We start from the raw sequence: 26,269 nt of genomic DNA on the forward strand, positions 1-26,269 counted from the left end.
TACATATACAATTTTTTTATTTAAAAATTCAACAGTCACACACAAAAAATAACATAGTAAGTTTTGGTTTTTCTAAGTAGACCGCTTTGTTCACAGACAGACAGCAGAAAACGAAGGAAGTTCCACTTGTGAGGGACACGTTAAGGCACGGGCCTGACCTTTGAAAGGCAGGATCGGGAAAAAGCTGTGCGATGGTCGTCCAGCAACGCATTCCAGCAGAGAGCTGAGCTCCATCACCACACACCCCTGAAAAGATCTGCAAATGACCATTCATTTTCCAGCTAGTAGCGACCCAGTGTTTCCTTTCTTTACTTATAATTTCATATTTACAATATATTATTTTTTAAATCCATTACAAAATACTCATGTACATTTTCCTCATGTTATTTTTTAACAAAATAGTTATTTCACTTACAAAATATGCATCCAATCTTACAAAACATATCAATTATACCCTATTTCATGTTTTTCTTCATTACACGTACCGATTATTTTACAGCATATGCACTAGCTGACATGAAAGTGGTAATAGCTTATATGGTTTGCATTATATGCCATATCTGTGTATATATTAAATATATATTCCATATTCCTCTTCATACTATGACTTTTTTCTAAAACACAGTGAAACATTTTCCACTGTTTTGTTTAAATAAACAATATATGAAGGAATGTGTTTTATGGCTACAGAGAGAGAGAATACCGACACTGGACTGGGCTAAATCACTGTAAATATGAATATAAATATTATATATTATATTCCAATGTAGGAATTGTCCACCACACACAGGTAGAAGCAGAAATTAATTATTTGCCTATGGATTTGCCTTTATTATAATGTACGAAACAAGCATCAGGTTCACTTGCATGCATCAGCCAACCTGAAAAAGCTTTAGCAAATGCGATTTGCTCTTTTCTGTACATTATAGTAAAGGTGAATCAAAAGTTCAATATTTCTTTGAACAAAGATCAAGAAAATTAATTTCTGCTCATTTCTCCTTGTGTGCAGTGGACAACCCGACATAAAATGATCAGATTTATGTTCCTGCCATCACCAGATCAGATAATTGCAAATACTGTAGCTGTGCACAGATTGCCATACATCTGATCTATATTATGAATATTGCTATGGCCAGGTGAGAAGCAGTGTGGTATTAGGGAATTGGGTTTATAACTTTAAGTTCACTTCCCAGACAGGGTACTTATGTTATACCCTACTCAATCTGATTCCATATTGGATATTCCATATCCAATTTCAGATTCCATATGCATGGGTATGGGATAAGTGCGTCAGCTAAATGTAAAAAAAATATCTCTTTTGTGCTGCATGTAAAGTCAGGTGAGACAAAAGCTTCCTTGTCATGTGACATGTTCCAGTATTCTTCCACACTCCCAAAAGCCACAGAGGATGATGGGAGATGAAGTCCAGATCTAGGTGAAATGGACTCATTACCACCCAGCTGTGGACTACTCATTCCATCGCTATTATTACAATTCATGCACTGCTTTGCACTGCTAATTAAACTGCCCCTGTGTGTGTCCAGACCCATACAAGCCAAGAACAGAGCAGATCAGCACTCACACCAGTTGAAGTGACAGCTACCACACACCTGTGGGTTGTCTACCAGTTTCCTCCCCCCCCTCCCCCCCAAACAAAATCAATAATAAAGTTACGTTTTATTATTTAAAGGTACAATAGGTAAGATTTTTTGTGTTAAAACATTGTTACAAGACTACTGTAAATCCCTCACTGAAAATGTTGACTCACCCTCTGCCTGTGTTTATAGTCCTTAAATTTGGGTTTCAAATTATAAAGCTGACAGCCCAACACTGTATAAATGTACAATAATTCAAGCTCATTGGTTGAAAATTGGTTCTAATTGCCACAGTCAACATCAGCGTGTTTTCAGAGAAGGGGGAGGGATAAACAGTGTTGTGGTTTGAAGGTGTTTGTGGCTATTCCTCTCTTGACCATTAGAAGTCCGAAATGACCTATTGCACCTTTAAACTGTGACTGTTGCAGAAGCACACCAGAGCTGGTAGCTGCTGTGATTAAAGGTACAGGTTTGGGGCAATGGCCTTTGTAAATAAAGGCAGCTTGTTCACATATAAAAAAAGATTCACCAGCTGCAAAAGCAGCATGTAGCCTTTAGTCATTGACTAAAATATCTAGTTATATAATCTTATAAATAAATAGCTCACTCACTTATGACTCTCTGTATACCGCTCATAAAAAAGGCTCAAGGATTTGACTGTTTCAGCTGACCTCAAATTTAGAGCACACTGAGCTCAGTTTAACTACTAAAAATCAAAGCTGTAACACGCTGACCCGAACCTTTACAATGAGGTATCTATTCTGCTGAAGGTCTCTGTTTCAATGACAATGAACGGGTGGATTAGAAAAATCTTTCTTCGTTTCACCTCATAGAAAGCTCAGAATGCATCGCTCCACTTCTCCTTCTAAAGGAAATAACATTTCAGCAAGTCCTTCTTGAATAGTCATTCTTAACCACTCAAACAAGTACTTTAAAAAAAACCCCAGATTTTTCTGCAGTGAAGCGGTGTTCCGTATGCATAGTGCACCTGTTGAAAGGTGGGGTAGGTAACAACAGCATGGTCAAGATTTGGGGTGAGATTAAAGAGGCCACAGGGTGCGGACCCCGTAGCCCTGTACCCCAGTCCTCCCGCCTTACACCTGCCACAAATCGCTCCAGGCCTGCAGCTCACACGGGTCGCTGGACCGATGCCCAGAAATACTGGCTCTCGGTCAGGCTGCTGCGTTTGGAGCGAAGCAGCAAGCCGGCATGTAGTCCATCGCAGACAGGAAGTCCAGCGGAGACAGGAAGTCCAGCAGACACAGGGCTACCTGGGTCTTACCGAGCAATTTCTTGAAACAGATTTGATTATTCCTGTATTTCTGTATGCCTTTTATCTGCTTGCATCTCTTGGCCAGGGATCCCTTGAAAAAGAGACTGAGATCTCAATGGGACTCACCTGGTAAAGTAAAGGATAATAAATAAAGAAAATTATGTTAAATGGAAAGATATTTAGGTCTTTTTTTTTTTTTTGAGATGGTGGCAGAAGGTTGAATAAATTATTGTGCTATAAAAGCAACACGGTCGTGTCGTAATACGTCCTCCAGGCCAGCAGGGGTGCTACCTGATTCGGCCGTTCGCCGTGGGCGGGCCCAGCTGGGACTTGGGGTCGGGGCTGAGGGAGCTCCAGCGGGTGTCTCTGCAGTGCGGCAGGGCGGGGCAGGAGCCGGGCCCCACGGCGCACACCCCCGCCCCGACCCACATCTCTCCCACCAGGCCGTCCACCCAGGCCTCCAGCTCGGCCCCCGTCAGCCGGGCGTGGCGCTCGGCCGCCTCCACCTGCGCCAGGTGCACCGGTATCTTCAGCACGGGGTTCAGCCCGTGGAAGCTCTGCTCCATGTAGCTGTTCTTCGCCGGACCGCTGTGCAACCGCACGGCATCCTCTGCAAAACCGAGAGCAAGCGTTATACAATGCGAAAAGGGAGAGCCCCAACGCGCTGTACGTGTGAGACAGGGTTTTCTTACTTTACTTGCAGTATATAGTACCTTTCCAGAGCAAGCTTCAGGTGCTAAATAGATTGTTAAAAACTATTGCCATGGATCCGTAAGGACACAAAAAAACAACACTACACAGTAACATCATGGTGGACAGAGGCAGGAGAAACGTAGGAGAGGAGATGGAGGTAAGGAGAGAGGAGAGGTGTGGGGCCTGTAGAGGAATCACTGTTACCCTCACGCCCTGAGCGTGGGGCAGTTTCCAGGCCCGCTCTCTGCCCCAAACAGGAGCCACAGAGAGCCCTGACGGCAGCTGAGGAGCTCCGCCTTAACAAAAACATCTTCTAATCAGACATCCTTTCACCGGCTGAATAGTTCAGACCTCGGCTGTTAATTTCACCAACAATAACCGTTATCAAAGCCAACTTAAAATACTGACAAACTCCTGGATAAAGCAATATATACTGAGAAATGTCTCATTACCATCCTCATGAAATTCATGAGCGTGAAAACATTTCACGGCCGATATAATTAAACAGCAGGCTGAGGGGAAGAATGTTCCGGATGCTCCGTCTGCGGTCGGTGCAGGAGCTGTCTGTCAGCAGTTGCTGCCGATCTTGGCGGGAAGATTTATTGAGGGCACCGTTTTGTGTCGACTGCAGCGATTTGACACCGTTTCCTGAAATTGTACCCAGGCCCAGTAGGAAGGGCACATGTGCCCCGCGCACAAGAACAGAAACTCGGGCATGCGTTTTGTAATGAAGTGGACGCTGCCGGAGGCGAGAATGAGACTGCCTCATAAAAGTGGCTTTGTAGCCGCAGGATTGTTACCTTCATGTTTAATGGGCTACTTTTTTTTACTGCAACAGAGTTGGCTTCTGAAATTACCCATATCTGCCTCTAGGGAAAAAAAAGCCTCCCGTCTTCCCCCACCCCTCTGCCTTAGGAATCTCCAACATTGCTGTTGCGTTACCGCATTGTCACCCACAGGGAGCTCTGTAGCTAAATACATGAACCCCCATGAGTCAGTAGCTATTTTAAACCCTACAGGGCACACAGTACTAGAGGAGTATGCAATGCAGTCCGTAAGTATTTGGACAGTGACACATTTTGGTAGTTTTCGCTCTGTACTGCAGCAAACAAACAGTTTAAATAAAACATGCACTATGTGGTTAAAGTGCAGACTTCCAGCTTCAATTAACATCCATATCCGGCGAACCTTGTTGGAACTACAGCCCCTTTTATACACAGTCCCCCCAATTTTAGGGGACCAAAAGTAATCGGACAAACTGAAATAGGCAATACCAGCGTTATGGATGTGACATTTGGACACAAAATGACAAACAAAATCCCTCAGAAAAATTACTCTTCTTACATCATAAAAAATGTTAAGGCATATTATCATAGCACCCACTTGGCTGAGAGGAAGCGCCAAAACAATCTTTTTAAATATTGTTAAGCCAGAAAAAATGTGACAAATAACTTGTGTTATGGATGTGACACAAAAAGATAGGTATTTTGGGGAGACTATACACTTTCTAAAATATCCATGAAATTCAGGAGGCTTGGCTGAAAATATAAATAGCAATTTTGAAAATATTTATATCTTCATTTTGATTTATATGAGGAGATGCCAGCGTTATGGATGTGACATGTCTGAAATGCACATTGTTTGATGAACTACTTCCCAATTAAATTTTATCCTAACACATTTGTTGTCATCTGAAATGGGTCTGAATGTCAGTTTATCATTCATTCATTCATTAATTATCTTAACCCGCTTATCCTGAACAGGAGGGCTGGAGCCTATCCCAGCATACATTGGGCGAAAGGCAGGAATACACCCTGGACAGGTCGCCAGTCCATCGCAGGGCACACACACCATTCACTGACACACTCATACCTACAGGCAATTTAGACTCTCCAATCAGCCTAACCTGCATGTCTTTGGACTGTGGGAGGAAACCAGAGTACCCGGAGGAAACCCACGCAGACACGGGGAGAACATGCAAACTCCGCACAGAGAGGCCCCGCCGACAGGGATTTGAACCCAGGACTTCTTTGATCTTAGCTACCCACTGCACCATCCGTGCTGCCCTGAATGTCAGTTTAGACATTGAGAAAACCATATACATTTTTAAGCATTTTCCTGTTGTTAGCCAACATTTTATCAGATTTCAAAATGGTCACAACTGACTGTTTGGGACATAATAAATTTAATTTGGAAGTAAGCACGTTTATTTTTTCATGTTCAGGTTGACATTACTGTGAAATGACCCACATAAAGTCATCATATTCAATATTTCGTTGCAAATCCTTTGCAATCGATGCAGCGTAGCCTGGCGTGTAGAGCGTGTAAAGCGTGCAGGTTGACGTGTGCGGCTCACCCTGGCGTAGAGGCTGGCGCTGGCTGTAGGCGTGTGGCGTGACGAGGAAGCGCGTTTCGGCCACCTGGCTCCAGTGGTACAGCGTGCGCACAGTCCAGACGCCCGGCCGCAGAGGCAGGTTGAGCGGCGGCCGGTAGTGCGTGAACTCGGCGTTGCCCTCGATCAGGATGTCGTACGTGGCTGCGATCACGTTGGTGGGGTCGACCCACACCACCGTCATGGTGACGTTCGAGCCTTTGCTCCACCTCTGCATCGCCACCGGCTCGTCCATGGGGCCCAACAGGTTCCCGAAGTTTCGGAAAATCCGCTCCTTGCCATCCCAATCCGTCCCAATCTGCAGGAGGAAGAGGGAAAACCCACACCAATGGGGATTTAGAGAAATATTCTGTGGGAGGGTATTCATAAACATCTGCCATTCATTTACGCAGGGAAGTACTGGCATTTATTTATTATTATTATTTAATGTCGGGACAGATACATTTAAACATAAATTAGCGTGAAAACAAATCCAAATGCGATGTATCACGGCATTTATAGCATATGGTCATTTCCAATGCTTTTCACAAGATGGGGTTTTCAACCATGCATGCAGTATACAACACAGTGTAGAAACCATACGTGTACTGCATTACCTGGGCAAAGTCTAGCCGGCTGAAGGCGCTGGGTGGGTCAGCGAGCTTGAAGGCCGTTTTTGGGGCGGCCCACGTCTCCAGCGTCTCCTGCCGGCCTGTTGCCAGATTGGTGGCGTGATGCTTGACCAGATAACCCTGGAAGACATCTGACAGGAAGTACAGGTGCACCGCCACGGGCTGGCCAATGGGGACATACCTGTGGGAGGCAAACGGAGAGAAACAATTAGCCAATGCCCAGAGCATTTTGAGATGTTAGACTTAACTGGCTTGAACAGATCTTTTAATGAGTTAAATCCAGGAACAGCTAATTCTAATGTAGAGCTAATACTTTTCTACACTTTACTAAGCTTGTTGTCTCTTCAGTGCTCATTAGCAGAAGCAGATGTAACAGACTAACCAGGCTGCTACGGTTTGGGTTTGCTGGTTTGGCCAAAATGGCTGAATCTCAGGCTTCCCTGTGCCTTCTGCCCTGCGATCCCTGTATTGTATTGGAACCCTTGAAATACTCTCAAAAAGTACAAACCCAACCTTGGTTGGCTGAATTGCACCAGGCAAAATCAACCGAGCACAGAAAAGTAACTGAATTCAAAACAATTACGAATTTCACCCAGGTTTGATGTAGAGAATGGTGAACACTGCCATGCTAATGCTAATATACAGCACCCTAATCACTCTGTCACAGGAACAGTGAACACTGCTATGTTAATGCGAATGAACAGCACCCTAAACACTCTGTCACAGGAACAGTGAAGACTGCCATGCTAATGCTAATGTACAGCACCCTAATCACCCTGTCACAGGAACAGTGAACACTGTCGTGCTAATGCACAAACCAAATGACTGTCTATCACATAACTTTCCAGCAGGGACGCAAATGAGATAACCACAGACACCACTTCCAGTCTATACCCTACAGATGGTGGGATGGTGGAATGGCATGGCCTGGTACTGTCAGTAATTTTCACCTGATAACAGATCCATCCCACAGCACTTATTTCCATTGAATCATTTGTCCAATCAAAAGCTGTCCCCAGATTTTATGTGCTCACTGAACCACATTCGGTGCCATTTAGTGGAATCTGCTCCCTGGCCATCTGTGAACAGACTGTAGAATGAATATTCGCAGTAGTCAGCCGGTTTCAGCCACGGCTACATTCACTTCTGCTTCACTATTCAATGGAGGCCCACAGAGCTAGTTTCCACACACACATAAACCAACACATACGCACAGAAACACGCACACACAGACACATACATGCGCACACTCACACACACACACACAAGCACAGACATGTTTCCTGCCCTGCGGAGACTAGCCCACAGTGTGTTGGCCGGCTGCAGTACAGGCTAGTTTGCATAGAGGACAGACAGAAAGACGTACAGACAGGCCCTGCATCATTAGGTGATTCAGGCCATCACCTAACAGCAAACATTTACCCTTCCACTCCCCTGGGGGAAGACACAGAGCCCCCATTCACCCCCACCACCGCTCTTAAAAGTAACGGCCTACAAAATACAGATACGAGCCTGTTCCCCCCACATTCCCAAAACACACAGAAAACATCCCCACCCCTATACTGGCCCCTCCACAAAACTTTCATATTTCACACTGAGCTTTCCCAAACACACACACACACACACACACACACTCTCTCTCTCTTCAGTGCTCATTAGCAGAAGCAGATGTAACAGACTAACCAGGTTGCAGTGGTTTGGGTTTGGCCAAAATGGCTGAATCCTAGGGCTTCCCTGTGCCTTCTGCCCTGTGATCCCTGGCCACACAGGTACCGGGGCCTGACTGCACTGCACTGTGTGCAGGTATTTGACCTGAGTGAGGCTGCCCAGTGGTGACCCAGTTTGACTGTAGATGTAGCTGTTGCAGGCAGATGCTTGAATGGAACTGTACCTGCACACAGGTATTGTGCCTGAGTGCTACCATTTAATTGCGGCAGACCAGGGGTACACACAACTGTGGTCATGGAGGTATCACCTGCTTGCTGGTTTTTGTTCCAACCAATTACCTGTTTTAGTTTTCTAAGAGCTCTATAAACTATGCTGTTCCACACCTGTTTGATCACTCCGCAGTGAAATCTTTAGGATACAGTTGCAGTCTGCAGCTATAGCTGGTGCTTACACAAACGTCAGATCAAGATGTTATTGAGCTGATTTAAGAACAGCAGAATTCGATACAAAATCCCGAAAAAGATCAGCCCCTGTTTTGCACCCGAGGCAGAGTGTAAATCACAGCTACTCAACTCCATGTCCCGAGGGTCGCAGTGCCTGCATGTACGTATTTGCTCCAACTGTGCACCTGATCTCACGAATGAACCTACTCCCTGAACCAAGGAGGTAAAATAATGAAAGATATCAGGTAATGTAGTGTAGGGTTAGAGGAAACACCTGCAGGACTGTGGCCCCCAAAGCCATGCTGGGCACTCATTGCACTCATCCCGCATGTAAACAGCCCTAGAGAATGCCTGCCCGGGCAGGGACAGGGTGGTGGAGTATCAGAGCATTTAGCTTTCAGTTATGCTGCGCCCTCAGCATGGAAGAAGCTACAAGCGAAAATGAAGCTCAATACCCTGAGACCTTTAGAAAATGTTAAACTGCTTATCGGCGATGCAATGGACACTGTATGGACTTGTTTTACTTGTTTTATCCTAAATTATTTAAGCCATTTTGGCCAGGAAAAAAGACAAAAGAAAAGAAAACTGACCTGCAGTCGCTGCCGTCAATGGGTTGGGCGGCGGCCATTTTGGCAGCGCGGGACAGGCCCAGCCGGGCGAAGGCGTGGTAGTGGGTCAGCTGGGTGTCCGTCAGGCTGGCCGTGCCGTCCGGCTCGTCGTACACGTTCTCCCAGTACGCCGACAGCCCCGGCGTGTCCGCCGGCCAACTGCCGAACAGGAAGCCATCCAGCTGGTTTATCACCTCCTGACTGATGACTGCCTCGAATTTCCTCCCGAAAAACGTGGGCCGGGCAGCTTGCTGCACCGGAGAGGAGGGGGAGAGAATTATTTTTAAAATTCCATACATTTTCTTTTTTGTTCAAAATCTGACCTTTTCCTATTTTGCTAAAAGAAAGGGGAGGGCAATACATGCTGGTCATAAACATGTTTTATGAGCTAAAACCCTATAAATATAAAGAAAGACGAGGCGATGTGTTCAGGGAGAGGAGGGAGGTCAGTATATAGATGTGAGAAAGAGATCTTTACTCCCTTAACTGTATATACGGCATTACTGTGAGTCCCACCCTACAGTTGTGCTAACCCCGATACATAGCAGGGCTGGCATGTAGGCTCAATCTCTCCATGGCTCTCTCACTCTCCCTCTCTCAGTCTCCCTCTATCTCTCTCTATCTCTTTCTCACCCACACCCCCTCTCTCTCAGTACACGGCGACAGTCAGCAGGCTGAAATAAGAGGAGGGCGCCATCTAAATTCATCTGTGGTCATAGAGTCAATTCATCAAGCGGTAGAAAATCCAAAATAGTTGGTGGTGAACCCAGCCAGAGATCAAAATGCTCAAAACAACAAAAGATTAATGTCAGTTTCTGTGATTAGGGTCTTCGAAAAGCCTGCAGAAAAGTACAGGGTAGAAAGGAAATCAAAAGCTGAGCTCTCACCTCACTCCCCCCACTAACGAGTCTATCATATTTCTGTCTCTACACTCATGGTGATGAAGGGTTATTCATGTGCTGAAAAAGCCCAGTAGCTGTGTATGTCTACAGTGAAGTCCGTAAGTATTGGGACAGTGGTACAATTTCTGTTCTTTTGGCTCCGTACTCCAACACATTTGATTTGAAATTAAACGACGACTCAGGTTAAAGTGCAGGCTATCCCATTTATAATTTGAGGGTATTTACACCCATATCAGGTGATCCGTGTAGGAATTAGTGAATGTGTGTGTGAGGGAGTATTTTTGAGTGGGGGGGATAAGGCTGTTTCTGTCCTGTGTGTTTTCCAGTACAGCCACAAGTCAGCAAGCAGCAGCTCAACAGACGGTCTGTTAGCCTCTTTCAGCCGGGACACAAACAGCACCCCTCTTGTGTAGCCGGGCGGGGTGCGAATTCAGCATAATTTAATGGAGTTATTTTACAGGAGCGCCATTCCACGGGTCCCTGATGTGGAGGATAATAAAGACCTGTGCAGCCTCAGTCCACCAGAAACACGGCGTCATCGCACACTTCCACACACAAACACACTCATTCAGGGCGGGAAAAATGGCCACAGTGATGGCTTGTACTTAACACACACCCACCTTCAGACACACACACACGCACACACTTAGTTACCCACTGAAATGACTGGGCCCCAGGGAAAGCACTTGGTCAAAGCGGACACCTGTGGCGCCAAAAGAACCGCCAGTGTTGTCGAAATTACCCAGAAAATAATCTTGATTTACGGGTTTGTGTTACCAACACGAAGAAGTTTGATGCGACGCTAATATCAGTCTAACCCCACAGATCTCACAGGTGATTTCCGAACATAAAAGCGCTTTTAGGAGAAAAAGCCCACAGTAAGGCATGAAATATGAACCATGGTAAGACATATATTTATGAACACTGTACAGATAATAACAGCCCTGTCCATATGGCATATTCACCCAGGAGGTCTACCAGAAAGTGCTGAGCTTGCCATCAATAGTTTTTGATGTCATTTTTTCAATGTTTTTAATGTTGGTTGAGTGTCTAAATGCTCTGCGCACCAGCCTATTCTGGGGATGACTGTTGCATTGACAGCTGGAATTAACCACGGGGTATGTGATGCGCCAGGCCAGGAAAATGATCGGGAATTATGCCCCCCCCCCACTTTCCAGGATCCCATTTTAGAGCGTCCTGTTTCGGGATCGGGCGAGCTCGTTTTAGCAGTGAGTCACGTGGGTGCGCTTGACTACTTATGACAAGGCAAGCCTGGAGGCAGTCGAGAGGCCGTCCATAATGATAGGCTGGAAACACGAACTCAACGCAAACGCAACGCAAAGGGAATGCAAAGCCAGCGTGAACACAATTATCTGTGTTGTGGCTGTGCCTGGAATCCTTTCAATGAAAATGACATATGCTGACGTATTGGATTAACATTTTGGCTTTTTTTTCCCCACGGACACAGATTCCATTTTGAATGGAGACTTTAGTCCAGGGCTAATCTCAATCAGTGTCAGTGAATCTGGCCCTTTGTGTTTCATCTTGCATTGGCAAACATGACCTTTCCATGAAGCTGAATAAAGGCGCGGGCTGAAACGCGCTCTGGGTAGACGGGCGGCTCGCGGCTCGCGGCTCACCTGGAAGCGGGGGAAGTCGGGCGGCTTGAAGTCGTTGGGAGAGCAGCCGCACCAGTCCACGATGTGCTTGTACTGGCACTTACAGCCCAGCTTGCGGTTCCAGTTAGTGATGCGCAGGTTATTATCCACAACCTTCTCACAGTGAGGACTGTTCCCCAACACCGTGTGGAAGAACGACTGAGAGAGGGAGAGAGAGAGAGAGAAAGAGAGAGTGAGAGAGAGGGAGAGAGTGAGAGACAGAAAGGGAGAGTGTGACAGAGTGAGAGAGTGAGAGAGAGACAGAGAGGGAGAGAGTGAGAGAGGAAATTAAGTTTGGTGTCCCCCTATACTCGCTGTCCCCCTTACTAGCACAGGCAGAGTGAGTGACAGGTAATTTTAACCTTTCCCATTTTTCTCTTTCAAATGTGAGAGGAAGAAGGGAAGGAAGACGGACGGAGAGAGAAGGAGAGGGAGGGAGACTCTGAACTCTCATCTACTCTGGGCTCACCTCGGCCGGCAGCAGAGTGTAGGCGTAGAACCGCTTCATGCTGGTGACCAGGTCGTCCTGGGAGTTGACCACATAGTCCACAAACGTGCGGCTGAGCAGGAACCAATCAGAGCCGCCATCTATGGCCATGCCCTCAGGGATCCGCCGGTCTCCCAGTCGCCACATATGGGTGTCGCACTCCAGGAAGAGCCGATCCAGACCCTGCTTACGGATAAACCTGCACACACACACACACACACACACACACATGTACATACATATACACACATGCACACAGAAACTGCAGAGTAGTTTCAGTCTGAGCATCTGAAGTGAGCTGAATGTCGTCCAATAGGACTCATGACGGGGGGTGGGAGGGGTGGGGTGGGGTGGTGGTTTGGGGAGGGGCTCACCGGGCATTGTCCCGGCCGTGTGATTTGATGAAGTTCATGCCCTGGTGCCGTGATAGGAAAGACACCAGCTGCTCATTGGTCCTGAGAGAGAGAGAGAGAGAGAGAGACAGAGAGAGAGAGAGAGAGAGAGAGAGAGAGAGAGAGAGAGAGACAGAGAGAGAGAGAGAGAGAGAGAGAGAGAGACCAGAGCATCAGTCTGAGGAAGCATATACAGAATACACAAACACACAGAGATACACACACACAAACACCTGCACACACATGCATAGGCACAGCACAGACACGTACAAACACACACATACAAACACACACGCAGAAGCACAGTGCACGCACACACACACACGCATACGAACACACGCATCAGCAGAGCAGACACACACACAGACACACACATAAGCGCTGCACACACAAGCACAGCACACACACACTGCAGACACCACCCACATACACACACGCTGCACTGCACACACACATAAGCACAGCGCACACACATACTGCACACACACATATAAGCACAGCGCACACACACACATACTCACACACACATAAGCACACACACACACAGCACACAGCACCCGCATACACACATACACCCACACACACACGCCGTGGAGTAAAATAAACCTTCATCTCCATTACATAAACTCATTAGGAGATAAGAGGGAGGTTGAAAGAGAGGAACATCCTTCACCCTCAGCCCGTTTTTAATAACCCCCTTTGTGTGCGTTTACGGCGGTTAGCTACGCACTTCCCCAGACACCAGACAAACCGAGAGAGCTCAGCCAGCCCAACCCCCCGCCACTGCACTGCACAGCTCAGCAACAATACCGGCACTGCACAAATGCACAGGAAACATGTCTGCACTCTACATGCTGCTGATGGCGATTATGACAATAATGAGGAAAGATTATTCTGCTGCCTGGCACTATCGCCACTCAGCACTGCCACCCACTGTGGACAGAGACCCACGTGACAAACTGCAGGCACCGTGGCAACGGCGGGGCCACGGCGGATATCCAAGAACATACGTGCGTGAACATCAGTCCACTTTCTGTTACACTTCCTGTCTGAGAACGAGGCCCTGCGACCACACTCAACAACTCATGCCTCAAAGAGCACGCACACTGTGCACACACACGTAAGCACCACATGCGCGCGCACACACACACACACTGCACGCACACACACACACGTAAGCACCACACACGAGCGCACACTGCGCACACACACACACACACACACACGCACACTGCACTAACACACATGCGCACACAATGCACACACACATACATACACACACACCCACACACACACACACACACTGCACAAACACACACACACACATGTAAGCACCACACACGCACACACACACACACGCACACACACACTGCACAGACACACACACGCACACAATGCACACACACACACGCACACCCACACACTGCACACACTTCTCTCTGCCTCCTTTTCTCTCCTCCCCTATCTGCCTCTCCCTCTCTATCCATCATCTCTCTTCCCCATCTCCCTTTCCCTCCCCCTCATTTCTCCTCCAAATGTGCTTCAGATGCAAATGAAATACGTATCTGACACACCAGTAGTCAACTTCCTGCTGTACAGCAATGCACACATATGTACACAAGCCCCCCACGCATTCCACACGCAAATGTGTGCATGTAGCCCACCCACACACACGTCTGCTCCACACTGACAGTGACACACACACACAAATACACACAATTACACAGACGCACACACATTTACACAAAATTACACACAGGGTCTCACCTGATTGGTTAGCCTGTATCAGGGTCTCTCCTTATTGGTTAGCCTGTATTAGGGTCTCCCCTTATTAGTTAGTGTGTATGAGGGCCTCACCTGATTGGTTAGTCTGTATCAGGGTCTCCCCTGATTAGTTAGCCTGTAGCAGGGTCTCTCCTGATTGGTTAGCCTGTATCAGGGTCTCTCCTGATTGGTTAGTCTGTATCTGGGTCTCCCCTGATTGGTTAGCCTGTATCAGGGTCTCACCTGATTGGGTAGTCTGCAGCGCTGAGGTTGATGAAGAAGTCCCAGCTCCAGTCAGTCATGGCCAGCAGGTCTGCCATGCTGCGCAGGTACATGGTGAGCAGGCTAGCCCCGCCCCAGATAGTGGCCATGCGCCAGGGCGTCACACGCACGTTTGGGTACAGACTCGCCAGCGCCACCATCTGTCTGTGCAGGTAGTTAGAGCGCTACAGGGGAGAGAAGGAGGAGGGGGGCATGGGGGGAAGGAGGGCGTGAGAGGGAGGGGTCACAATCCAGTTCAGACGATGAAAGCTAAAATAAAAATTGGTAAAAGCTGCAGGCTACCTGCGGTCTGGAGGAAAAGGTGTTATTTACTGCACATACAGCTCTGTCATCTTCCACAGAAATGTAATTGTGTGTGTGTGTGTGAGAGAGAGTGCCAGTGTTCACACACGCGTATGTAAGATAAAACCCATTCATATTAACACTCAAAGATTCTCCAGGCAGCCAGAGAACACTCTCAGATGTGATTGGCTGTATGACTTCAGTCTCCTACGAGATTGGTTCTCTGACCTCTGACCTTTCTGAGCTGGAGAGAGAGAGTGCACCTTGTCTACATGTACAGTATTTAGTCTATTTACCAGAACTGGGTGAAGTCAGAGGTAGATTACCTTGTCTATGTGATAGCTGAAGTGGGAGGAGTGGTATATTACCTTGTCTACATGTATGTAGTAGAGGTGGGAGGAGTGGTATATTACCTTGTCTACATGTATGTAGTAGAAGTGGGAGGAGTGGTATATGGCTTTGAAGAGGCGCTGGACCTGACGGGTGGCACGGCCATGGACCACCAGCACAAAGGCGATTCGGACAGGCGTGGCCGGGGGGGTCTCTGCAGAATCCTGCCCCCACTGGACATTCACACTGGCCTTCCCTGGGCATAGAAGGGGAAAGATTACACTGGGACCAGGATTAGATTTAAAGTAGAACTACGATAAAACTAGGACATTAGATTAAAACTAATACTTCCTCATTTAAAAAATATAAACATCTAAGCAGTGGTGCTACACTGGTAAATGTTTACGTCTCCAATATTCATGTTTTTTTTTATTAAATTGAAGAAATTATCGAAGAAAAAGAATAAGAAAAGTAGTTACTTAAAAGGAATGGCCAAGTGCATAGAAAGACTGGTTGGTGTTGGCATATATGAAGCCTGGGTTTGGAGGGTTGCCATTGCTTGCCAAACCCTCAAAATACTGAAATTAGCACCTCACAGTGTGGACACAACAGTTAAAAAACACATGCCTGATGCATAAGCTACTGGATAAACCCGAACAGCTTAGGACCGTTGTCTTATACAATGTTTAAATTATACATTACTAAGTTTTATATGTGCACTGAAATGTGTGGAATTTCACACAAAAAAAGCACAGTTGACAGGACTTTTCTGAACTAGCTCCACCCAGCCCTCTGTGAGTACGAGCATCATCTTCCAAACCTCCGAAAAAACCCCTAGGCCCACGTTCCCTAGGCTTCACACGGAGGCCACAGTTGGAGGAAATGAGGGCTCTCGTGGAACCACTTGTGGCTCTGTAAATATGTGTGTGTATAAATATAATGTGAGAGTATTTATATATATGTCAAAATGGCTGCCCGTGTGCTGCCTGCCTGGCCGTGAAAAAGCTTCCAAACAGGGCAAGCCAGGCTGTTACTGGCAAGGAGGGTAATTTAAATTTAAAAGGCCAACCGTATCCCAAAAGCTACATTTTATGCTCTGCCCATCTCCCCTTAGGCACAGTTTCCAGGCAGCCTAGATTTTGTCCTGAAACCGTGTGTTTTTCCCTAATGACATGATATGGGAAAATGAGTCAGGGAAGATGCATTAAAATACAAGAACAGCTGCAATTTGCACTCTATTTTTAAAATGTGTGTTGCTAGTTGCAAGACAGGGTGTCCTGGGGTATCCTGGTGCACATGACCGTCCAGGACAGAGCAAGAACTTTACATCGGAAAGCCAACATTGGTTGTATTTAAATTTTACACTAGACAGAAAGGTAACCATTATTTTAATTTGCCTAATTTTCCCAGACTGCAATAGATGATTTTGATGCAGGGATTGTGTGATTATGTGATTGTGTGATTGTGTAATCATGTGATTATGATTACTAAAAATACTAAAGGAATCCAAGAAGATTTAAACAGAATCCAGAAGTGGAAGGAAGCCTGTTTCCAATATATTGGACCGTGGAATGATTGTATGCATTCCGCGGTCACAGCTCAACAACACCTTCATGCAACTTATGTTTCTGTTGCTATTCACACGACCGGTGGTACCCACAGCACTGATCTTTTACACCACAGCTGAATTATAAGACTGGTGTGCGAGTAAGGGGAAACTCATCCAAACGCAGGGGCAGACTCACCCTCCAGGGGGCAGTAGCGGGTGACTCTCTCTGGCATCAGCGTGCGCTCCTTGTGCTGGCAGTACGTGTGGGCGATGTGCTGCCGGCACTCGCTGGTCCTGGCGCGGGAGAGGGCGGAGATCACCTCCTTGCCGTTGATCTCGCATCGCGGCGGCATCTCGTACTGGAGCGCGGGCGCGGCCGTGGGCTGTGGGCGGGGCCGCGGGGTCAGCTCCGCCCCGTGGTGGGTGCGGTTTAGCCTTACCGCGCGCGCCTTGACGCGGCCGTACTGGATGACCTCGTTGGAGCTCTTGCTCAGGATTGGTGGGACCTCCTGGGCCCCGCCCCTGGGCGTGGGCTTGTGGGGCTGAGAGCGTGCGCCGAAGTTGCTGTTGTCGATGGTGTCGAAGTCTTTGGGCACGGAGTTCTCGTTGTTGTTGCTGTCGGTGCGAGGTTTCTCCCTCAGGCGCTGGGACCGGAAGCTGTCCTTCAGAGAGAGAGGAAACAAAGCTGTGTGTGTCTGCTTGTCAATTCAATTCAATTCAATTCAATTCAATTCAATTCAATTCAATTCAATTCAATTCAATTCAATTCAATTCAATTCAATTCAATTCAATTCAATTCAATTCAATTCAATTCAATTCAATTCAATTCAATTCACACCGCTTTTTACAGAGGCTATCGTCACAAAGCAACTTTACAGAGATCCAGGCCTGAACCCAGTGCTAATTACTGTGTGCCTGTCTGCGTGTGTGTGCGCATGTGTGTGTGTGTGTGTGTGTGTGTGTGTGTGTGTATGAGTTTTCATAAAGCTGTTGGGCTGCAGGTTATGGTTTTGAGTACACGGTGCTGGTAATAGCAGCAGCCGACCTATAACTGCAGTGGTGTGGTTCCAGCAACCTAGACATGCACACACACACACACATACACACCAGAACAAACACACACACAGACAGACATGCACACACAGTGACTGAGATCTTGAACTGAATGCAGTCTCTCCCGGCTTGGGATATAAGTATAGGATTATATTCCCCAATCAGCGCCTCTCCCAGGTTACAGAGTGCGGCCAACCGACCAATGAAATTCAGGACACAGATAAATATTCCCTCCTTCCCAGCTTGCAGGTCAACCTCACCCTGGTGGACACCTGGACAGATACACCAATCCACTCACACCGCAAATAAATAAGAAGATACAAGGAATGAGAGAGACAGAGAAATAAAGAGAAATTGAAGTGTTACCTGCAACACTGGCCATCCTCCCTGCTGTATCACAGACTGTAGAAGCGCTGCACACAGACTGCACATCTCCACTACAGTACCAGGGTTCTGGGCTTCATTTTTCTCTTTGTATAAATGTGGTGACTGTACATGCCCACGCTCATCATGCAATGGCCAAGTGTGCATCACCCTGTGGAACTACTGGCCACAGTTGGCACTGGCATGGAGTTTATAATGTAAAACTGTGCTTTGTGCAGAAAAGGAGTGTATTGAGTCCTCTGTGTGGTTATCATCCAGAGTGACATGTTATAAGCAGTGTAAGATTCAACATCTGTACTTTAGACCTTCAATGGGCTCCAGCTAACCACACATATGCGATTGGACACCCTGCTGTGAGCCCCCAATCTGTGATTGGACACCCTGTTCTGACCCCCCAGTCTGTGATTGGTGACCCGACTCTGAACCCAGTCTGTGATTGATGACCCAGCTCTGACCCCAGTCTGTGATTGGTGACCCAGCTCTGACCCCAGTCTGTGATTGGACACCCTGCTCTGACCCCAGCCTCACATGCCCGTTGCAGTTCCAGCTCTGTGACTGGATGCCAGGAATGAGGCTATTTGTGTTTGACATTTCTGACTGGCCTGAGGATAGGCAATGGGGTCCGCTCGCCTTGTTCTGTGTATGTCACAGGCATGCACTCGTTCGCCTCCCCAACACACACACACACGCACAACTCAATTTATGAGGCCAAGCCCAGTGCACACATCCCAGTGTGTTTACATTTAGTTCCATGCAGAAATACAAACACACTTTCAAATTTCCACATGGGCTTTACACCAGCACATGCAGTAATGTACAGTAAGATAGGCCAGATTCCCTAGCAGGGAGATGGCAATAAAACCACACACACTGTGGGTGATTCTCAATATCTGTTCTTGTCCGTTCTTGTGTTCTCGACTGGTTTCACCTCATCTTTCATAGCCCAAGTACGGCTCCAATACTCAACAATGCAAGCAACCAAGAACAAGACATAAAATGTCCGGATGTGTTTTTCATCCGTCCCTTTTATCGAGGGTGCGCGATGGCGAGGTGAGCTTACAACTAAGTTATTTATTTAGTTTTCAATTTCTGCAATAAATGTTAAAATCTTTCTAATCTCTCTAAGAATAAAAATGAAGCAAGAAATATGTCACAATCTTCAAATCTTAGCTGACTTACAACGCATAAAGCGCAGCCTTTAACTAAAACATTTATATGACTCAGCTCAGCTATTGGTATTGGTTCTTAGTATTGAGAAACAGCCACAGTGTGTAAAGCATATGTAAACAGGAAACACACACACACCCTCTCGCATGCACACTCCACATCTCTCTTACACACACACACACACACACACACACACACACACACACACACACACACACACACACACACACACACACACACACACTACCCACACATCCTCTCTGTCACACTCCAGCAGGGACACACATGCTCCACACAGGGTCAAAGGTCACGTACTAGCCCTGCTCCCCTCAGAGTTATATAAACACCCAGAGCTTTGGTCTGGCATCATGGAAAGGACCCCGAAGCTCAGCAGACAGTGCAGTGCATGCTGGGAGTGATCATTCCTCCTGCCACAGAGAAAAAGATCAATAGGAGCCTTTCCGTTAAACAACAATCCCCGAGCTCAGACCCAGACCAGCATAAACACACGCACACACCCATATGTTCATTTCAAACACACTCACACACCCATATGTTCATTTCAAACACACTCACACACCCATATGTTCATTTCAAACGCACCCACACACTCGCAATACATACATACGTATGCTCACTCATACAGACATGCTCGCACACCAACATCTATGTATGCACTCAATCTCACACACACACACACACACACACACGCCTACACACACACGAACACACAACCATGCACTCACTCTCACACACACGACACACACACACACACACACACACACACACACACACACACACACAATGCCCCTCACAGAGGCCATGCCCCTCCCAGAATAAGCAAACACACCTCACATCTGCACATCTGTCACAAAATCAAGACCGCACAGAGCCTGCAGTGACTCAGCAGGATATCCCATCAGTCAGAGAGACAGAGAGAGATGGAGAGAGAGAGAGAGAGAGAGAGACAGACGGAGAGAGATGGAGAGAGATAGAGACAGAGAGAGACAGTGAGAGACAGAGAGATGGAGAGAGATGGAGAGAGACAGAGAGAGACGGAGAGAGACAGAGAGAGACGGAGAGAGACAGAGAGAGATGGGGAGAGATGGGGGGTGAGAGAGAGAGAGATTGACACAAGGGGCAGAGAGTGTGGGATGAGGAATGCAGGCAGTCTGTTCGCACACATGCATCAGTCATGGCAGCAGAGTGAGAGCAAGCGACAGGGAGAAACTACACATCAACAGTACATGCGAAATGACCTCTGCCATAAAATACATTCTACAAATATGTGCATGAAACTGCTCAAATGAGAGTGACAGCCATGAGTATGGACCTCATTCTGACATGCGGGTGGGCTATCCTCACACACGCACATACACACATATATATACACACACATACACACACGCACACACGCACATACACACATACACACATATATATACACACACATACACACACGCACATACACACATATATATACACACACATACGCACATACACACATATATATACACACACATACACACACGCACATACACACATATATATATACACACACATACACACACACGCACATACACACATATATATACACACACATACACACACGCACATACACACATATATATATACACACACATACACACACGCACATACACACATATATATACACACACATACACACACGCACATACACACATATATATATACACACACATACACACATACACATATACACATATATATATACACACACATACACACATATATATATACACACACATACACACATACACATATACACATATATATACACACACATATACACATATACACATACACACACACACACACATATACACACACACACATATACACACACATACACATATACACATATACACACATACACATACACACATACACACATACACACACACACACACACACACACACACACACAGTACTGACTCAGTGGGGACCAGGGGCTGCCATGGGGGGAGGTTATGCTCCAGATACGCACTGCATTCCCAGACCTCCGCCCGCAGCGATGAGGAGTGGGGTAACGGGCTTACGAGCTTTCAGTGCAGATGGGAGACCAATGTTTTGTGAACATGGCAGGGCTGTAATGACCTGTCAATCGCATACTCTTTTGAACAGAACGGATTCGCTCGCCACAGTGAAACACAATGACTGGCTCATATCAGTGAGTCACCAATATCATACAGTATATTAGCTCAGCCTGTTTTGGGGTTGGTGAGGCCACGCTCTGCCATCAACAGGTTGCGGAGCCCAAGTGAGACCCCACACAGGACCCCACCTATCACCTCACATCAAATGTGCATCAAATGTTCAGATGGCGAACATGCGACAAGGCGACAATCCCCGGATCACAAACTATCCACACATGAACCAGCGGCAGGGCTAGCCCATCTGTGGACAGCAGGACTTGTGTTCTGATAAACTATTTCTGCCAAAATATGGCAACTCACAATAATGACACAATAAATGTACTGTATATATATACTGTAAATTGACAATGACACCAGAAGCAGAAAGAAAATTGGGATTTGCAAGAAATAAGCTATGTATCATTTTTTGCTGTTCCCATCAAAACATATTTGCCACAAAATATAAAAAAATAAATAATAATAATTAATATTAATAAAAAAATAATATTAAAAAACCTTAGGAGTGATTTCTATTTTCATTTATTCATGATGAGCAAGCTCACTACTGCAGAGGGTGACATCGCATTAAGGCTCTTTGAATCTCAAATAAGCAGCACAAATATCAGAGATTAAAAGAAGACTGGCTCAAAGAAACAGGAGTCATTACTTTGTTGTGGTTCAAGTCTGGGTCATTGCCCATTGTAATCTTTAAAAAAAGACCTCGGAATATCTACATTAATAGAATGCAGTGTATATTTCCCCCCCTCTTTTTTCTGCATAAAAAACACAGAATCCTGCATTAAAGCAACCACTGAGAATGAATTACAGCACTTTTATAGATAGGTTCATCAAGCCTGATTTAATTTATATGCATCTTCCATGATCACAGTTCTCACATGAACACCTCAACCGGGGCCCATGGAAGGCTAAAAGTGGATTTACTCACATACTGTTTGAAGTACAGAGCAAAGTTAATAGCACACTGCTCTGAATCTGGACCTCATTTTCTAACAGCGGAAAATGAAACTTGTGCTGACTTGCTCACTTTAAGCTTCAAAGACTTGCCTTTCCTTTAAACTTTTGGGTGATATTGCAGATAAGATACAATTTATACAGCCCTGCTTTAGTTGCCTCTGTATTTCTCTCATCAATAAACACCTCCACCCATCAGCACCCAGTCCATCTTTCCATATTTTTCACAGTCAGAAACCGCCATTTTATCTTCCCAGATAAACCAACAACTACAGCCACAGCAGAGTGCTCAGCCCTGGCCAGACGGGGCGCTCTAGAGTTTAGTTTTGGCACATCCTTTACCGTTGGACCATGTTCTAAAGCCGGACCATGCGCTGAAGCAGTATAACCGATCAGGGAACTTTTGGGAAGCAGGTTGCCACACCCAGAGGAACTTGACTGGGTTTGTGTGGTTTTACAAATGCCATTACACAGTCTTACATGGTTTAGATCCCCCATGACACATACATGACTGGAGCTCCATCCAGATTATCAAACCTGCAACCGTCCAATTAAAAACCAATCCTTAACCAGTATACCACACCACACCACAACACACCAACAACACCACAATGAAACACTGCTGCTTTCTACATTAGGTCTTGGACTTGGGGTTTTCAGTACTGTAGAAAAAGAGAGAGAGAGAGAGTGAGAGAGAGAAAGAGAGATGCGTTGATGTGAGGGTAAGGGAAATTGAGGAAGTGAGACAGAAAGAGTGGAGAGAAATGTCAAGAGCTTTAGAGAAGGGAAGAGAGAGTAACAGAGGGAAGATGAGGAGAGATACACTGGCAGTATGTAGAGGAGTGTGAGTGTAATCCTAAAGACCCTGTTCACACCCACACACCACATCAGTCATATCAGCAGAGAGGGAAAGAGGGAGAATGAAAGAAAGGAGAGGGGAAGAGGGAGAGAGAGGATAGCAGGAGATAAAGAGCGATGGGGAGAGAGGGGGGATAACCGCATAGCTGCAGGCCCGTTTTTAAATGTTGTCACCCTTGTTCACCATGGCAACGACCCACAAAGACAGCAAATTTGTTGAGGCAGAGCAGCTTGCACTGTGCGACGACATCCTGCACGCGCATGAGGATGCTGAAACCACATAATTGTGGCACAAACACAGAGGACACACAAAAAACTACACACACTCACTGCCACAATCATCTCCAATTAACTAATTGCACACACCGCTAAGCATCGGATAATTCCATAACAATATTGTGTAAACTGTTTGTAATATTATGTCGGTTATATCAAACGTTCACCTGGACTAAAAAGCACTCGGAACTGCGTTCCAACCACTGCCCAGGGCCAACTAGGCGCGCGATCAGATCTACCACGCGGTGAGCATACAGCGGCGTCCTGCCAACTGAAATTGAGGTGGCACAGGTACACTGCAAAAAATATACCAAATATCTACCCAATAAAATTGCGGTAACAGATTACAAGTATTATTGTTGAATAAATATATCATAATATTATTGATATTGATTATTGATTGATTGAATAATATGAATACTATTACGTGTTATATCAATTTCATCTAACTTAGCTTAATTTCTTTGAGTAAATAGGGGTGTCATTTCTTACAGTGTGAATCCCCTGTCCGCAATCGCATGTGCCCCCTCAGATTGTTTGTTTTCTTGTTTCCGTTCTCCACGTCAAAACATTGATAGGAATAATATTAAAGAATGCAATGGTTTTCGTGTTTTTTTACGTAGCTATTGGTTTCAGAGTTAGCCTCAAAGTAACATGTCAGCTTTGAATCAACAGTGATAGGGTTGCCTCGCCTACATGTGATCTCACATCTACTCATAGAAAACTTTAATTATAATTTAACAGTGCACCATCTAAGCTTAATAACATTTTTTTTAAAAGATTGCCAAATATAAATTATGGCAAAATATTGCGATATCTAAAAGATTGATAACAGGTGATATTACAGAACACTGTATAGCATCACTTCATAAATATAAACATGCAAGAAGCAGCTGTTATTCTCCACTAAAGTGAAAATGAAGCATTTTCATCGTCACCAGACGCATTTAATTTGGACGTTGGCTTAAATGGAAAAAGTCGCATGTACAGTAGGCGCGCAAGCCTGCTGTCACTTAAGCCAAACATACAGGTACTTCTGTATTCTTGACTTACTTCAGTTCTGGCAGATGCTTTCCTAGACCCAATAAGATGAAATAAAAACACTCATCTGTGTTCGCGCTCATATCATGTGCGTAGGGTACAGTATCAAGAAAGTTCACTAGACCATACCATTCAATCATACGCAGCAGAATAATGTTGTATATTGAAACTGAAACGTGCATCCTGCGATGTCATCTGGAAAACGAGTCGTGATGCTTAAACTTACAGCAAGACGGGACCATGTATAGCCTAAGGCATCGTTACTGTAACAGCGCACCTGAAGAGTAAGTGAGAAACTGTTTCATGCTGAACCAAACGCATGAAATGCTCTCAACATGAGCATGAAAATAACTCACTAGAAAATAAACTCATGAATGTCTTTACCTGCCATGCAGCCCCAGTATTGGCGTGAGAAAGAAGCTTGTGAACCGAAGAGCCCGGGTGACAGACAGTTATAGCCTACAAGTCTTACCGACTGCTGCTTCTGTTTAAACGACCCCTTTCCAAGCAGAGGCTGGTGATGCTGCCTCCGCACCCCGATTTTCTGGTACCCGGTGCCTGCTTTGTGGGACCCGACCCGGTCTCTCTTTTCTCTGGCGTTTGAGCCGACGCTCCCCCTCTCCTCCCGCGTGTCCAAGCTGCTGAAGTTCCACACGATGAGCGTCTGCACCAGCAAGACTGTGAGCGCTGCTATCAAGGTGGACCGTGACCGGCGAGCCAGCTTGCGGCCGCACGGACCGCCGACCATCTTTCACGCTACAGCTACTGTGGCACCGCCGAGCGCCTATCGCAAGCAGAGCCACCGAAACCCACGATAGAAGCGCGTCGTTGGGAAGGGGTGGCTGCAGAAAGCAAGCACAAGCGAGAGCGCACGAGTGGCTAGAGTGGGGAACAGCGCCTCCGTGTGGTAGAGGCTGCGAGTGAGCGGTGTGAACTGCAATATGCTACATCAAAGTTCTATGATAGACACAGTAGTCCAGAGGTGATATATTCCTGTAATTTCGTGTTTTCTGACGCACTGAAAAAGTATTTACAAGTTGGACCATAAAAAGCTGCCGTGAGTTATTGGAGCCATATTACTGCATAACAAGCCGACTCATCAGGATTAATTGGCATAAAGCCGCCAGCAGCTACAATAAAAAAAATGCCCTGACAAATAGCAGGTTTATAAAAATGTTCTCTCGTTTACAATCTCTGTTCATTGTGCTATTCTCAACCGTGTTCCTCTTTTAGAAGTATTTTCTGTCCCGCTGGTCCAAGTTTGAGGCCTTTTCAGCCCCCCCATGCCAACCTTGAAACTGACACTTGGGTCTTAAATGACTGTGTTTTCTTTCCTTGTAACGTTTCCTTTAGCCATTAGGCTACTACATTTAAGCGCACCCCCGCCCCCACCCGCTGCTACTGTTTACGGCTCC

General features: G+C 46.2%; 1 protein-coding gene across 1 annotated transcript; it reads right to left on the reverse strand.

Moving 5' to 3' along the window:
• Positions 1 to 25,634, reverse strand: LOC133114547 (xylosyltransferase 1-like). The gene is made up of 11 exons (XM_061224039.1): positions 25,327 to 25,634; positions 17,126 to 17,591; positions 15,464 to 15,636; positions 14,730 to 14,932; positions 12,705 to 12,785; positions 12,313 to 12,529; positions 11,826 to 12,002; positions 9,266 to 9,534; positions 6,550 to 6,745; positions 5,918 to 6,251; positions 1 to 3,478 (listed from the first exon to the last, which is right to left on the reverse strand). The coding sequence occupies exons 1-11, from the start codon at positions 25,600 to 25,602 to the stop codon at positions 3,156 to 3,158; spliced, it is 2,715 nt and encodes a 904-aa protein (XP_061080023.1). The 5' UTR covers positions 25,603 to 25,634; the 3' UTR covers positions 1 to 3,155.
• Positions 25,635 to 26,269: the final 635 nt, after the last annotated feature.

The sequence above is a fragment of the Conger conger genome, chromosome 16 (assembly GCF_963514075.1).
Source record: "Conger conger chromosome 16, fConCon1.1, whole genome shotgun sequence".
Lineage (NCBI taxonomy): Eukaryota > Metazoa > Chordata > Actinopteri > Anguilliformes > Congridae > Conger > Conger conger.

Bases quoted from the DNA above. Each gene is read 5' to 3' on its own strand.
- LOC133114547 (XM_061224039.1), bottom strand. From the start codon at position 25,602: ATGGTCGGCGGTCCGTGCGGCCGCAAGCTGGCTCGCCGGTCACGGTCC. The intron at 14,933-15,463 runs GTAATATACCAC...TCTCCCCTGTAG, and splicing joins ACTACATACATGTAGACAAG to CGCTCTAACTACCTGCACAG. The intron at 3,479-5,917 runs GTGAGCCGCACA...TCGGTTTTGCAG, and splicing joins GCGCCAGCCTCTACGCCAGG to AGGATGCCGTGCGGTTGCAC.